We start from the raw sequence: 13,326 nt of genomic DNA on the forward strand, positions 1-13,326 counted from the left end.
GGGATTTCAGGGGGCGCGTGGGTGGCTCAGTCGATTAAGAGTTAGCCTTTGCCTCAGGTCATGATCCCAGAGTCCTGGGATCGAGGTCCTCATTGGGCTCCCTGCTCAGCAGCGAGTCTGCTTCCCCCTCTCCCTCCGCCCCTCCCCCCATGCTTTCTCATGTGCACTTGCTCTCTCTCTCAAATAAATAAATAAAATCTTTAAAAATAAATAAAATTCAGGAGGATTTCTGCCAAGTCAAGATGGTGCTGCCGACAGAGTCCCACTTAGGAAATTAATTAGTGGGCATCATGAGAATGAGCTGAATGTGGGTGACAAGGCGATTACGCCTATGAATCTTCCTGGCAAAGGTGAGTAAATTACTAAAACAGATAAGACAGTGGTATCAACGGCTAATATGGAGATACCTGGAGGAAACGCAGGTGTGGAAGCTTCTAGGTAACTGGGCCTAGAAGTCTGTTTGAAAGAAAGGGCTGAACTAGAGAAAAGGATCTGAAAGTTCCAGCACGACTGTGGGTGTGTAAGACAGCATATCCAAGGACAGTATGAGAATCAAGAGATGGCGACCAGGGACAGAGACCGAAGTAGGAGGGGAAAGCGCACACGTGCAGGGGACCCGGAAGGAACAGCCATGGGAGAAGGATAATCACCAGGGGAAGACGGGTGCTGCCATGTGACCATGGAGGGAAGGGGAAAGTACCAGAGTCGGGATGTAGGTTTTGTCCTTAACTCTGCTATCTTTAGCTTATCTTTCTGTTCAGTATCTAGTTATTCCACTCAAGTTTCAGATGGCTCTAAACCATATGGCAAAACTATCAGTAACAGAGAAGTAGTTTCTCAAAATCTTCCACAAAACGAACAAAAAGAGGGCATTCTTGCTCAGGTTGGAAATTTGTCCATCATAGGACTGGATACCCAGAATTATAACATCTGAGAAGACTCCTCACACCTTGTTTTTATCAGAAACGGGCAGTGTGGGAAGAGCTAGGCTGCCCTGCGTCTGCCGGTGAGTGCGTGGCTCCTGCCTCCTGGGACGCACGATGCCCAGCCTCCGGGGACCCCACTTGAGAAGCAAAATGTGCATCCTTGACCCCTGGCAGAGCCTAATAGTAACCCCAACTTCAAGGGGAATGGCGTCACTGAAAGCTGCGCCATGTTTCAACACAAAGGCCACACAGCAAAATATGCAACTTGCACTCAACTGCACAGACTTGTCACAGGCCGTAAGGCTGGCCACAGAAAAGAAAATAAAAAAGGGTTTTGATCTGTTTCCACCTTAAGACTTACAGCCTCTTCTGGGGATTTTTCTTTCTTTACCTGAAATGTTCAACCAATGGTTGATCCATAAATGATCGTGGGCAGCGGAAGGCAACCACCCCTCGAGACAGCAACCGACCAATCACATCTGGGTGCAGGTTTCTACCTGTGAGGTCTAACGTCTGCCACAGAGACTCGTCAAACCTGGAAAAGGGGGGGGGGTTCCTTAGTAAGTTGGGGGCACTGGATACTGGAGGGCCCCACCACTGCTACTCAACAAGGAAGCTTTGGCCCCTAAATCGCCTTGAAGCAGATTCTAAAGGAAGCTCTGGTTTTGAGCTGACGATACAACTAGCTATGGTATTTTTTAAGACACAATTGAATATTTCTTGCTCATATCACGGATAAGCTTCCACCTTCAGCTACACACACACACACACACACACACACACACACACACGTTTGTATGTATTTCCTTCAGATGGTTCAATGCTATTATTACCAATGTAATGATCCGAAACCACAGAATAAAATTTTAGTGTTCAATACAATCTGGTAATTTTAAAAATGATTGCTCCAATCATTTAACTGATTACTGAATAGGCAGGTAGGTTCAGAAGGGCCTCAGTGATCCCACTTGCTGTTTTTGTAAAGCACCCACGAGTTCCCACAATGACCCTAAGTAACATGGAAATACAAAAGCAGGCAAGTTAGCGCTTCAGCTGATCTTTGCAGACGGGCTTGAACTGAGCAGCTTCACTTATATGCAGATTTCTTCCAGTACTGTAAGTGTATTTTTTCTTCCTTATGATTTTCTTAATACCATTTTCTTCCCTCTAGTTTCCTTTATTGTAAAAATAAGAATATATAATACATGTAACTTACAAGTATGTGTTAATTGACTGTTCATGCTATGGGTAAGGCTTCCAGTCAACAGTAATCTACTAGTGAAGTTTCTGGGGGAGTTAAAAGTCCTATGCGGATTTTTGACTGGGCGGGGGGGAGGGGGTCAGGCCCCCTAGCCCCCTAAAATGCTGTTTAAGGCTCAACTGCACTTTATTAAAGAGATATGACTATCAAATATCTACTAGGAATAAGGAACCGTACAAAGGAGTTAAGGTGTTTTACAATACCCTTTACGCTTAAAAAAAACCGTATATGCGTGCACAGAAATGTATGTATATGTATGAACTAATGTGAAAGGAAAAATATTACTTAGATTTTGGATAGTGTTTCTAAAGCAAAAATGAAGTACCAAAATGTACTGAACAGTACAATGAGGGAGCTTTAACAGCCACAGATTAATTCAACTGAACAAAAAGAAGAAAACACAAGATCAAGCACAGAAGGGAACATTTTAAATGCCTACTAGAATTGTATTTTTTAATACGGCTTAAAATAAGCAGACCACTGGTTGGGCTCTAAAATAATTCTGTGTAAAGCAATTGTCAGGGTGTTACGTGACCTCTGTTACCAAGAAGGCAGTGCTTCATAGATGCCGGCTCCTACTTGTAGGACAACTGAGGTGGGGATTAATAGACTCTGCATGAAGGATAGCTGGCTGAAAAAGAAAACCACTAGGGGGTCACTTGGAGAGGGATCAGTGCAACTCCACCACCACTCGCTGCAGCATTCCGGGTGCGCCCCCTGACCCCCTGGGGTCTTCTAAGCCTGGAGCCCACTCCTGGAACTGCCTGCGGTGTCTTACTGCCCACGCAGCCCTGAATGGAGGGGAAGGGGCTCTTGCCATCTCAGTGAGAGCCCTGGATACGTGCAGGGAGACGAGACACAAATGGCCTCCAAGCGCAAAGGATGGCTAGTGTTTGGCTGAAGATGACAAGTGGAAAAAAGTTCCAACTCAGAAACAAAGCCTCCCCCCCCCCACCCCTTCTGGCCTGTTACTGCTTCCAGCGCACCGAGACTTTCCACGTGCAGCTCACGGTGCAAACCCGCAGGTGTGCCCCCAAACCGACAAAGACATCAGTGCCTACTGGCGGCCACGTGCCGCACGCTTCCACGAGCCAATCTTCAGGTTTCATCCTCACCACCGCCCTGTCTGGAACGTACTCTGCTCTCCATTGTATATATGGGGGGGACTGAGGCTCACAAGTGTCAAGTACGTCCCCAGGTCACAGAGTGTTGAGTGGCAGAGACGGGGTTCACAATGAGGTCTAATACTGCTCTCCCACTGCACTCATCGCCCGGCCCCCCCAGTGTGGGGAGTGGCCAGGCCTTCATGCAGCCCCCCATAGCCTCCTTCTCTCCTAGTGCGTCGCCTGGTGCAGAGGCAGCATGAATACAGAAAGAAGTTTTCTGAGGTGGGTAAGTTTACACCTCCAGGAGACGCCTCCCTTCCACTGTGAAAGGGAGACGCTAATTATTAATAAAAATGCGTTTGTGCTACTACATTTTCCTTAGTTTTTGGTTTCACTAGGCCCAAACGAATAAATAACCCTCCCCTTCTCCCACGCGTATACCAAGAGGGGTGAAAAATACTTACGCTAGGTGATACCACCTCTTACAAACACTAGAGACCTTCAGGAGTTCAGGGAGGCACAGACAGGAAAAGATTCCTAAGAGCAGCTCATCTGGAAGTGAGTCCCATGAAACACCTTTAAGGGAGGGAAAAAAATGTGTTTTCTCATCACCATTCTTTTACCCAATCAAGTCTACTGAGTCTTTTCATGCTCGTTAAGGATACACAATATAGAACTTAAAAGGGGAATTTAACACAAATCGAATTACTCATTCCACAATGGTTTTTCTCTTCACTCATGGTCTCTGTACCCAGCAGTAAGCACTACACTTTCTCAGCAAAGCAGAAAAGACAAAACCAGTAGTGTTTCTGCCTTCAGCTCCTGATGGCGAACCTTAGGCAAGGACCATGTTAATCGTGGTACAGACCAAGTCCCCAGCCCCTCAGACAGCATACAACGTCTAAGGTATGATGACTGTGGTCGCTAAGAAATGCCTTGTTTCTCTCAGAAGTGGATTTGGTGGTGGATTTATTGAGTAGTGACCTTATCTAAAAGGCAAATGAAGTTTCCTCCTCCTTTCAGACTTACAGAAAGCACTCAGAAGTCAATTTGCCTATAAGTGTAATACCCAGAGGGCGCTTTCATGCACCTCTCCACTTACTACGGTAACAGGGTAACAGGAAGCATTTTCCAGGGTAACAGGAAGCATTTTCGGTGTTGGGGAGAGAGCAGGAAATGAAGCTTACATTCTGGTGGGAGGAAATAATCACACATAAAAAAACAAGTAAATTACATGATATGTAAAAATTGGATTATTGCTATGCAGAAAAATTAAGCAGGGTAAAGGAGAGGATAGGAAGTACAGGGGCCAGTGTTCAAAAATCTCAACAAAGCAGTCAAGGAAGGCCTTACGGAGACAGTGCTCACCGAGCAAAGGCTTGAACAAAGTGAGGGAGCAGCCCTGTGAGTACCCAGGGTGTGTTCTAGATTCAGGGAACAGCATGTCTGTTTTGAGGAACAGCTAGGCCAGTGTGGAAGAAGAGCAAGGAAGGGGGTGATAAAGGATGAGGTAGAGAAGTGAGAGGGGCCAGGTCATGCAGGAACCACTAGAGGGTTCTGAGCATAGAAAGTTCTAAAAGGACTGCTTGGGCTGCTGTTAAAAATAAAAAACTGGAGGGGAAAAAAGGTAGATACATTAAGATCAGTTTTGTCTTATAAAAGCAGTTTCTAAATAGAATTCTTATGTATGAACATACAGAATAACCAACAAGATCAGGACAACAGGACGATGGTCAAGAAGGAAATGAGCATGCACCAAAGCGGCCGAGTACTTGGAGTTCCCAGGCTCCCTCCGCCCCAATCACTCCTGTACACCAAGCCTAGTGCTATCCTCTCCCCTCCGGGATGCTTCACTTTATGTGTCAACTTGACTGGGTCAAGGGGTGCCCAGAGGTTTAGTTCAACACTATTCTGGGTGTGTCCGTGAGGGGTACCCACGTAAGATGAACATTTGAGTCCATCGACTGAGAAATGCAGATTCCCTTCCCCAATGCGAGTGGGTCTCATCCAATCCAAGGCTGATGAGAACAAAACGCTGATGGAAGGGAGAACGGGCTTTCTCCCTGCCTTTGAGCCGGACTAGAACTTAACTATCTGCTCTCCTGGTTCCCAGGCCTGTGGACGGCAAACCTTGGGACTTTTCAGCTTCCATAACTGTGTGGGCCAATTCCTTATAATGAATCTCCCTACGTCTCCTACTTGTTCAGCATCTCTGGAAAACCCTGAGTACGAACCCACCGTCCCTCCCCATCTAAAAGGTGTCAGTATTCGCTGCACAGGTGCACCGTGCCAGGCTCTGTGGAAAACTCGACGGAGAACAGCCTTGAGGAGGGTGATAACCGTAGCATTTGCTGCCTCTGGGTGGTACTCTTGGGCAATCTTTCTAAAACAATCATGCTCTTCCCTCAATTAGAAACTTTCAGTGGTGCCCCCTAAATATGTAGCCTGAAATTCAAAGCTTTCATGTCAGGGCCCCGCTCATTTTTCTAGGTTCATTATGCAGAAGTATGTTCCAGCCATTTGGACCTACTTGTAATTCTTAGAATGAGTCGTTCTGTGCCACATCTCAATAGCCCTGTACACACTGTGCCGCCCCCGACTGCTATTCATTTAAAATCAAGTTGCTATTAAAGCCCCGATGCCTATGGAAGGCTTCCCATGACATCACCAAGAACAAGTCACTTTTTTTTTAACCACAATTTTATTATTTACTTACTCACCTGTTTAGCCCCTGCCGGGCCCTGAGTTCTTGAGAAGAAAAAAATGATTTTTTAAAAAAAACAATCTTTGTATTTCTAGGAACTAGCACAATGTCTGATACATTTGTCCACACATACATTTACGGAACACGTAGCATATGCAGGTGTCTGTTCTACAAAGACGAATAAAGGATGGCCGGCTCAGAGTCTGAGACACAAACGGGAAATTTCAGTCAAGCATCATAATGGGCTGCAACAGGGTTCACGGTGCTGTGCTGTGCAGTGTGTGGTGGTAGAGCAGTGATCAGGGAAGCCTTCCTGGAGGAAGTGGCCTCTATTGAAAAATGAGGAGCTATGTAGTTGCTCAATGAATGCCTACGCACCCTCACCGCTCGAGAGGACAAAATGTATCACTGCAGCCCTGAAACTAGGGGTAAACAGATGAAGGTAGATCATGCCTGCTGACCCTGGACCACGACCTGGGCAGGCAGCTGGAGAGGACCCTGCAGCTTTTCAGTGCGGCGGCAGCCCTCCGTCACCCCCACAAGGCTCCTCCAAGCTCAGCATGGACAGAGGACGGAGTTTCTCAAACAGGGCTCCTACTCTGCCTCCCAAATTGCAACAAAGTTGATAGACAGGCTTTTCTTAAAATTTCCTTCCATTAATTCTTAACTCCCTGACCTCTGCTGCCTCTTGCCCGTGCAGATCCGATTCTAGCAGTTGATTTGGCAAAAGATGACACACTTAGTTATTCTGCATCTAGAATGTTGAGGCTGCACTATGACCCGTCGGCCCATCGGGACACCAGGTGCTTGGCCTCCCCGAGCGTGAGAACTTCGGGAAGCAGCACGGCTTCGAAAGGGAATGCACCTGTAGTGCCCAAGTCTGTGATGCTTGGGCAAGTTACTTAATCCCTCGGGCTTGGTCTCCTCATCTGCAGGAATGGGAATAAAGGAATTTATTCTGCAAAATCATTCCTTGTGAAGACTAAATAGTGTAAGGGATGAGATCAAGCAGCAGAGTCAAACTTCCTTTCTCCTTCTTGACTCTCTCTCCTGCTCCATTAAATCCACGCCTTTGCCTTCTGTGAGGACCTTTTCTTTCCAATGTTGCTTAGAATTTTCAGCTGCTTGGAAACACACCAGGTTTTAATAGGGTTTGGACAAGGGCTCCATGGTGTGATTTACCAAGAGCCCCAAACAGCATTCTAAGTTTGGGATCCCCAGAAGCAGATCCGGAGGACCTGAATTCAAGTAGTTGATTTGGTAAGTAACCCCAGGGAGCACTGGAAAGTGAAGAGATATGGAAGGGAAGGAAGCCGGTTCGGGGTGTGTTAATGAGCAGGTTATGGCCACAGCCAAGTGGAGTTCAAGTCAGCTGGGGTATTAATCCAACAAGGCCTGTCAGTCCCTGGGTGGGGGATTCAGGGGGCGGGGAAGGCATGTTACCTCCCCATAGGCCTGCCCAGAGAGGTGTCAAGAAGGCACATCTGCATGTAGGAGAAAGCCTTGGCATATAAAGGAGTGCTGAGCTCCAAGGGGCTATGGACGGGGCGCCACACATCCACTAAAGACGGTGGGAAAGGAAATTAGGGAGACTTGTTGTGAAGGGTGGGGTGGGAGACATAAATTAATGAACATAGTGCTTATTTTATTGGGACACATAAGAAATTAGAAACAACTGGAACAATATGAGCCAATGAAAAGGCTAGAAGGAAACTGAGTCACAGCAAGGAAGGCAGAGGTTTGCAGAGGACACTGAAGCCAGGCACCGAAGACACCACCACAAGAATGCTAGAAGGAGGAGGGCCTTGCATCCTCTGTCCAACTCCTACCCATTCATCCTTCAGAGCTCAGCTTAAATGTCACCCTCTCAGAGGAGCATTCCCAGGACACCACCGCAGCCCCCAGGCCCAGACTGGCATACCCAGCACACAGCACTATACCCCCCTCCCCCAACAGGCAACCAATAAATCTTTGCTAGATGCATTATACCTTTTACTTTCCCTTCATGATATTTGCCAACGTGCTAATTTTGTATTTGTGTGACTGGTTAACCTTTGCTAACCAAGTAACTACTACACACCCAGTACCTAGGAGAGGGCCTGGCAATGAATATCACAGTGCTCAGCTGATATTTCACAAAGGAATGACTGACGCCCAAAAGAAGAATGCCGGCTTTATTCTAGAGTCAGGCAAGACTGCTGCCGCTGCCTCTTAAGACCAGTTAGTCTCCTCATCTGTAAAATGAGCCTACGGCTCACTTCAACAAGCATTCCTGGGTGCCTAATAAATGCACCAGTGCTGGGAGCTGGGAGTAAGCCCCAGTCCCTGCCCAACAGCCTCACCTGGAGAAAAACTAATCAACAAATACATAACCAAACATTTAAAAACTGCCATTTACTGAAGCCCTAAAAACGCCTCAAGCATTTATTCATGCACACGGACTCTAAACGCGCCAACCCCGTGTATTTAGTGTATGTCCTTTTACCCACGAGGAAACTGGTCTCGGCAGAGTTAAATAACCTCGCCAAGGTGATACCAACTATTAGGCGGCAGAGCCAGGAGGCAAAGCGGGGGCTGCTCTGAGCACGCCAGAAGCCCACGCCCTGCGGTGCAGGTGCAGACCCAAGAGGTGGATGTCTGGAGGCTGGCCAGGTAGCGGAGGGCGCTGTACCTGCGAAGGAATGACACAGCACCGCTGGGGTCCAGACAAGGAGGGTGGAGAGCAAATGCCAGCATACAAAGGTAATGTCCCCGGGTCAGTACATGAGTTGTCTTTGAGATGGGGGGAGGGACTTCAGAAGAAGATGCAACTGTGACAAAAGGGACAAGGTCACACAACAAGGGGCAGGGTGGCAGGGTGGGGATTCAACCCTATGTCCCACTCCAAATGATGCCCTTTCGACCACAGAATGCTCTAACATTCTCCACTCTCCCCTGTCCTGAGTTCTTGATGTTCTACAAGAGTAGGGAAGGTTAGAAATTATACCTGACTTGCTATGGAAAAAGAACTCAATCAGGGCGAGGAGGGGCTGGCAGGAAGAGGGAGTAAAAACAGATGCTGAGAGCTATCAAGTGGACTTCCAAAGGGAAGGAACAACGGCCGAGAAAATACACAGCCTCAGCTGGCAGGCAAGTGCCCAGGGCTCCCTCAGTCTGACCGGAGGACACTGACTGCAGGGCCCCTGGCTGGAGTGCTGAAGCCTGAGACTGGCTGCTGTCCAAGCAGATGGAGCAGAAGTCTGTCCTCCAGCTCCAGTGGCTGGGATCCAGGCCTGTGATATGCTTAATCTAATTTTACTTGCCATATTGAATTCTCAAAACATCAACCATCTGTTTCCTGGATTCCTGACGACTCTGCTGTCTGGTCTGTTTGCACGAGCGGATGGAGGAGTCCAGAGCAGGTCTTTCTTCCACTTGCCTCTTCTAAACCCCCCAAGGCTGCACACCAGCCCCACGCAGTAAAGGAAACAATTATTCAAGCCCACAGCAGCTGGTCTTCAACTACATGAAGGCAGTTAAACATACTTCAGAGCCACGAATGGGATGAACACTGGCCAGATTCACAAACTTGTTGGTCATCATCCTTGGCCATGCTCATTTCTACTTCTCCCTCACGTGCAAACCCAGCTGTCCACGTCTGTAACCTCCCTGCTGCCCATGCCTCAAATCCTCTGGGGAGAGCGGCTTAGGGAAGAGTTTTCTATGCATGAGACCTCGAGTTAGGTTACTCATCTTACCGGGCTTATTTATTTCTTGGAATATCACCTACATTCAGATTCAAGTTAAAATGCCAAATCTTAATCATAAACAAAACTTTGACTCTTAAAACCGCTCCTCTCCTTAAACATGGATAAACAAATTATACTTGAAAAATACGCCGGCACTGGTGCTCACACTTACTGGGGTTTTTGCTTTTTTTTTTTTTATGTTTAAGGGCAGGGGCTCACTTTATGTTTGCTTGTGCTAGCATGTTTGAAGTATTAACAACCTATGCTTCCTTTCTGGGAAACCACACACGTGCTGCCATGCTGGGATGAGTTTTCCTTTCTCTGCCCATAAATCATAAAAACGCTAGACCATATGAACTTGGCACTTTTGGTTTTTGTTTTGGCTAAGTGGGCAAAACACAGCAAAACAAAAATAGGGTCCTCAACGACCCCTTCAGTCCAACCCTCTCTTTCTGTAAGAGACTTGCTCAACCCTGAAATGTGGGAACAGCAGTGGAGAAACCATGGAAATTGAGATTTAGAGAATAAGGTATAATACACATGCCCCATATGAGATCTGAGAGCCAGGTCTTTTATCTGTTATGGTCACTGCTGTATTCCTAATCTCTAGAATGCTCAATAAATCCTTGCTGAATTAATAAATGAAAGGGAGCTACAGGCCAAAGGAAAGATGCCTCAAAGGGCCCCATAAATATGGCTCTTACAGAGTTAAGCTTTGGGAGCTGCGGGCTAAGATTCATTGGTGAGTCATGAAATCAATTTAGTTTGAGCAGCACTGTTTGGAAAGAATGGAATGGAACAGAATAGGAAATATCTTAGTAAGGGGAAATATAGTTTTGTGAAATTTCTGTTTCAGGCACACACCCAGGATTGCAACGTAAAATATATTTATTACTGGTTAAAAAAAAAAAATCGGAGGAAAAATTTTTGCCTGGGGACATCAAAAAGCAGATTTCCAGGCTCAAGACAGGACTTCTTGGATCAGAATCTCAGGAATTTTGCACTTTGAACAAGTTCCTTTGGGGATATCAGCAGACACGAAACTTCAGAGTCGCCACTCTGAGAACCACTGCAGGGTCTGGAATGTCAAGCAGTTTAACAGCCACGTTAAAGCTAATCAGCAAATTAGTTCAACAGTGTTTTCATGGCCCTCTTGTTTGGGGGGAGGGGAGAAAAGGGACCAAGACAGGCATTTAATGACCACGAATAAAGTTGTCCTTTTTGTGCCTATTAACTTCATAACTGGACCACTTACTTCCAACTCCTTCCATACACTCACGCAGAGGGCCACACAGACCTGTCCTCATACGGGTTTGCCACGCAGTTTTATCTTTCCAAATAAAACAATGAGGAGGAATTAGTCGCCAGATACGTGTGAGTGTGGCATGGGGCCTGCAGGGAGACTGCTGAGCGAAGAACCAGGAAAAACTCACAGCCCAGGGCCACCGTCATCAGATTGCCACATAAAACAGGTGTGGCCTCTTCTACCCTAATCCTGGCAGAGCTGTTAGCCACCTGTCTTGACAACTGCAGACGAAACTCCCTGGAATGATGATCCGGATAAACTGGAGGCCCAGGCTCCTGAAGGCCCACTGGGAATCTTCTACACCAGCTGTCCCTCACCCTGCATCAGTGAGTCTATCTCTCACACTCCACGCCAATCAACCAATATTGTGTGTAATTTCACATGCATACGATGTATACTATTAGCTTCCCTCTCTGCGAAGCGGTGCCTGCCTCTGGCCTCCTAGAGCACTAACTGCCTGAACTGCTCATCGGATGCTAGTGTTTTAGCCGCCACCTTTTGCTGTGAGTGTCTCTCAGAGCGTATGGTCTTTTCTCCTCGACTTGACTTGCGATTTCCTACAAGCCAGCAACCATCCCTTCATCTTCCGTAGTGCCTTGCTTAAAAAAATGACCTTTTTATTTATACATCTCTCTCTGGGTATGACTGGAAGGACAGAGAGGCATCATGGTCAACGTTTAAAAGCAATCGGCACTGGACAAATTAATCAACATCAGTTCATCTTAGCAGAAAGTGTCTTTCACCACATTTGGTTGGTCAACCACCAAATTGCTAGCGCTGCACTCGAGACATTAAAAATAACATTAACATTAAATTTTCAGAAAAAAAATTCTACACTAACAAGTTCAGACTAACAGGATTAAGGACAAAAGAAAAAGTGAAGTGGCTTCCCAAATGCCTAATTAACTGGGGTTACTTACTGCACGTTGCGTGCGCACAGCACGCTAAGAGCTTTATGTGCACTCTTTCACTTTCTCTTCACACCAACCTCTGAAGTGGGTATTATTATTCCATTTCACAAAGAAACAAAGGCACAGAGAGTGCAAATAACTTCCCAAGGCTGGTAAACAGCAGAATTAGGATGTAAAGTCAGATCTGACTTCACCACAATCCCTTATTGCCTAATTAATTCACCCCTTCCCCTAATATAGATTTCAAGAACATAACTGTAGGTTCTCTTTCCTAATGAAAGGGTCGACACCCAAAAACAACAGACTTTTTTTTTTTTTTTTTAAATAAAGCAAAGCAACCAACCAACCCTTCTTCAAAGAAAGCCAGATGGGAGAACTCAGGAAAATACTTATTTACCATGGCTCTGCAAGACTTCATCTTTATTTCTTTAATCTGTCTCTTCTTCTCCCCTTTCACCCACCCAATTCCTGTTTAGGCTCTAATCACCTCCTCTACAGACTGTTTCAGTAGCCTCCTAATTATGTCAACTCTAACGTCAGAATCCATCCAGAATCTGGGCGCACTTATGGCCACTCCCATAGCTCTTAACAAATCCCTAAGCTTCTACAATTGACCCCCCTACAGTTTAATCCCAACACATCAGTGTGTCCTTTTAAAAGATTACATCACAACTCTGTTCAATACCACCTCTAGCTCTATCTCCCACTACTCTCCCCTTTGCTCATTCCCCATGTGGCTTCCTTCTTCCTTAAGCAAAAATGACATGCTTCTGCCCCAGGGTTTTTACATTGACTGTCCTCTGCTTGGAGCCCTCTGCTCCAAGATATTTGCATGGCACATTCCTCACACTTCCTTTATGCCTTTGCTTAAAAAGCTCGTGTCTACATGAGGTCTTCCCTCAATACCCTATTTAAAGTTGCAATCCATCTTCCCACCCTAGGACTTCCAATCCCTCCTGGCTTGTTCTATATTTGATTTTGGCCACAGTATTTATCACCTTCTAACATACTACATACCATGTTTATTATGTTTATTGCATCCTCTCTCTCTAACAGAAATTTCATGAGGGCAGGAATGTTTAGGTTTTGTTCACTGCCTTATCCCCAACACCTAAAACAAAGCCCCCCCCCACAGCATGTGCTCAGCAAATATTTGCGGGATTGTTTTAAATGACTTACTGGCAATAAAAACTGATAACCCCAAGTCATTGCACTGTGTTTACCCTATGGCTTTTTGTACTCTTGGGGTTCTGATTCACTCTGAGAGGCCCTCATTGACCTGTTTGAGAAGCCTGGGGATGGGGAGCTATCAAAGAGGGAAATGATATGGTGAGTTCTACATTTCAGTCAGTCCGCTCTAGCTCTGGGGGTGGATCTGTGGAGG

The 13,326-nt window shown here is 46.3% G+C and overlaps 1 protein-coding gene across 1 annotated transcript in view; it reads right to left on the reverse strand.

The window, feature by feature from the left end:
* The window catches only part of SKP2 (S-phase kinase associated protein 2), a 31,193-nt gene that overhangs the window by 16,228 nt on the left and 1,639 nt on the right, over window positions 1–13,326 (reverse strand). The window contains exons 3-4 of the mRNA XM_045787266.2: window positions 3,758–3,869; window positions 1,318–1,461 (exon numbers count right to left, since the gene is read on the reverse strand). Of these exons, the coding sequence (XP_045643222.1) occupies window positions 1,318–1,461; window positions 3,758–3,869 (256 nt within the window). The remainder of the gene's footprint in view (window positions 1–1,317; window positions 1,462–3,757; window positions 3,870–13,326) is intronic.

Source organism: Ursus americanus, chromosome 15 (assembly GCF_024610735.1).
Source record: "Ursus americanus isolate L20-20 chromosome 15, mUrsAme1.1.p, whole genome shotgun sequence".
Taxonomy (NCBI): domain Eukaryota; kingdom Metazoa; phylum Chordata; class Mammalia; order Carnivora; family Ursidae; genus Ursus; species Ursus americanus.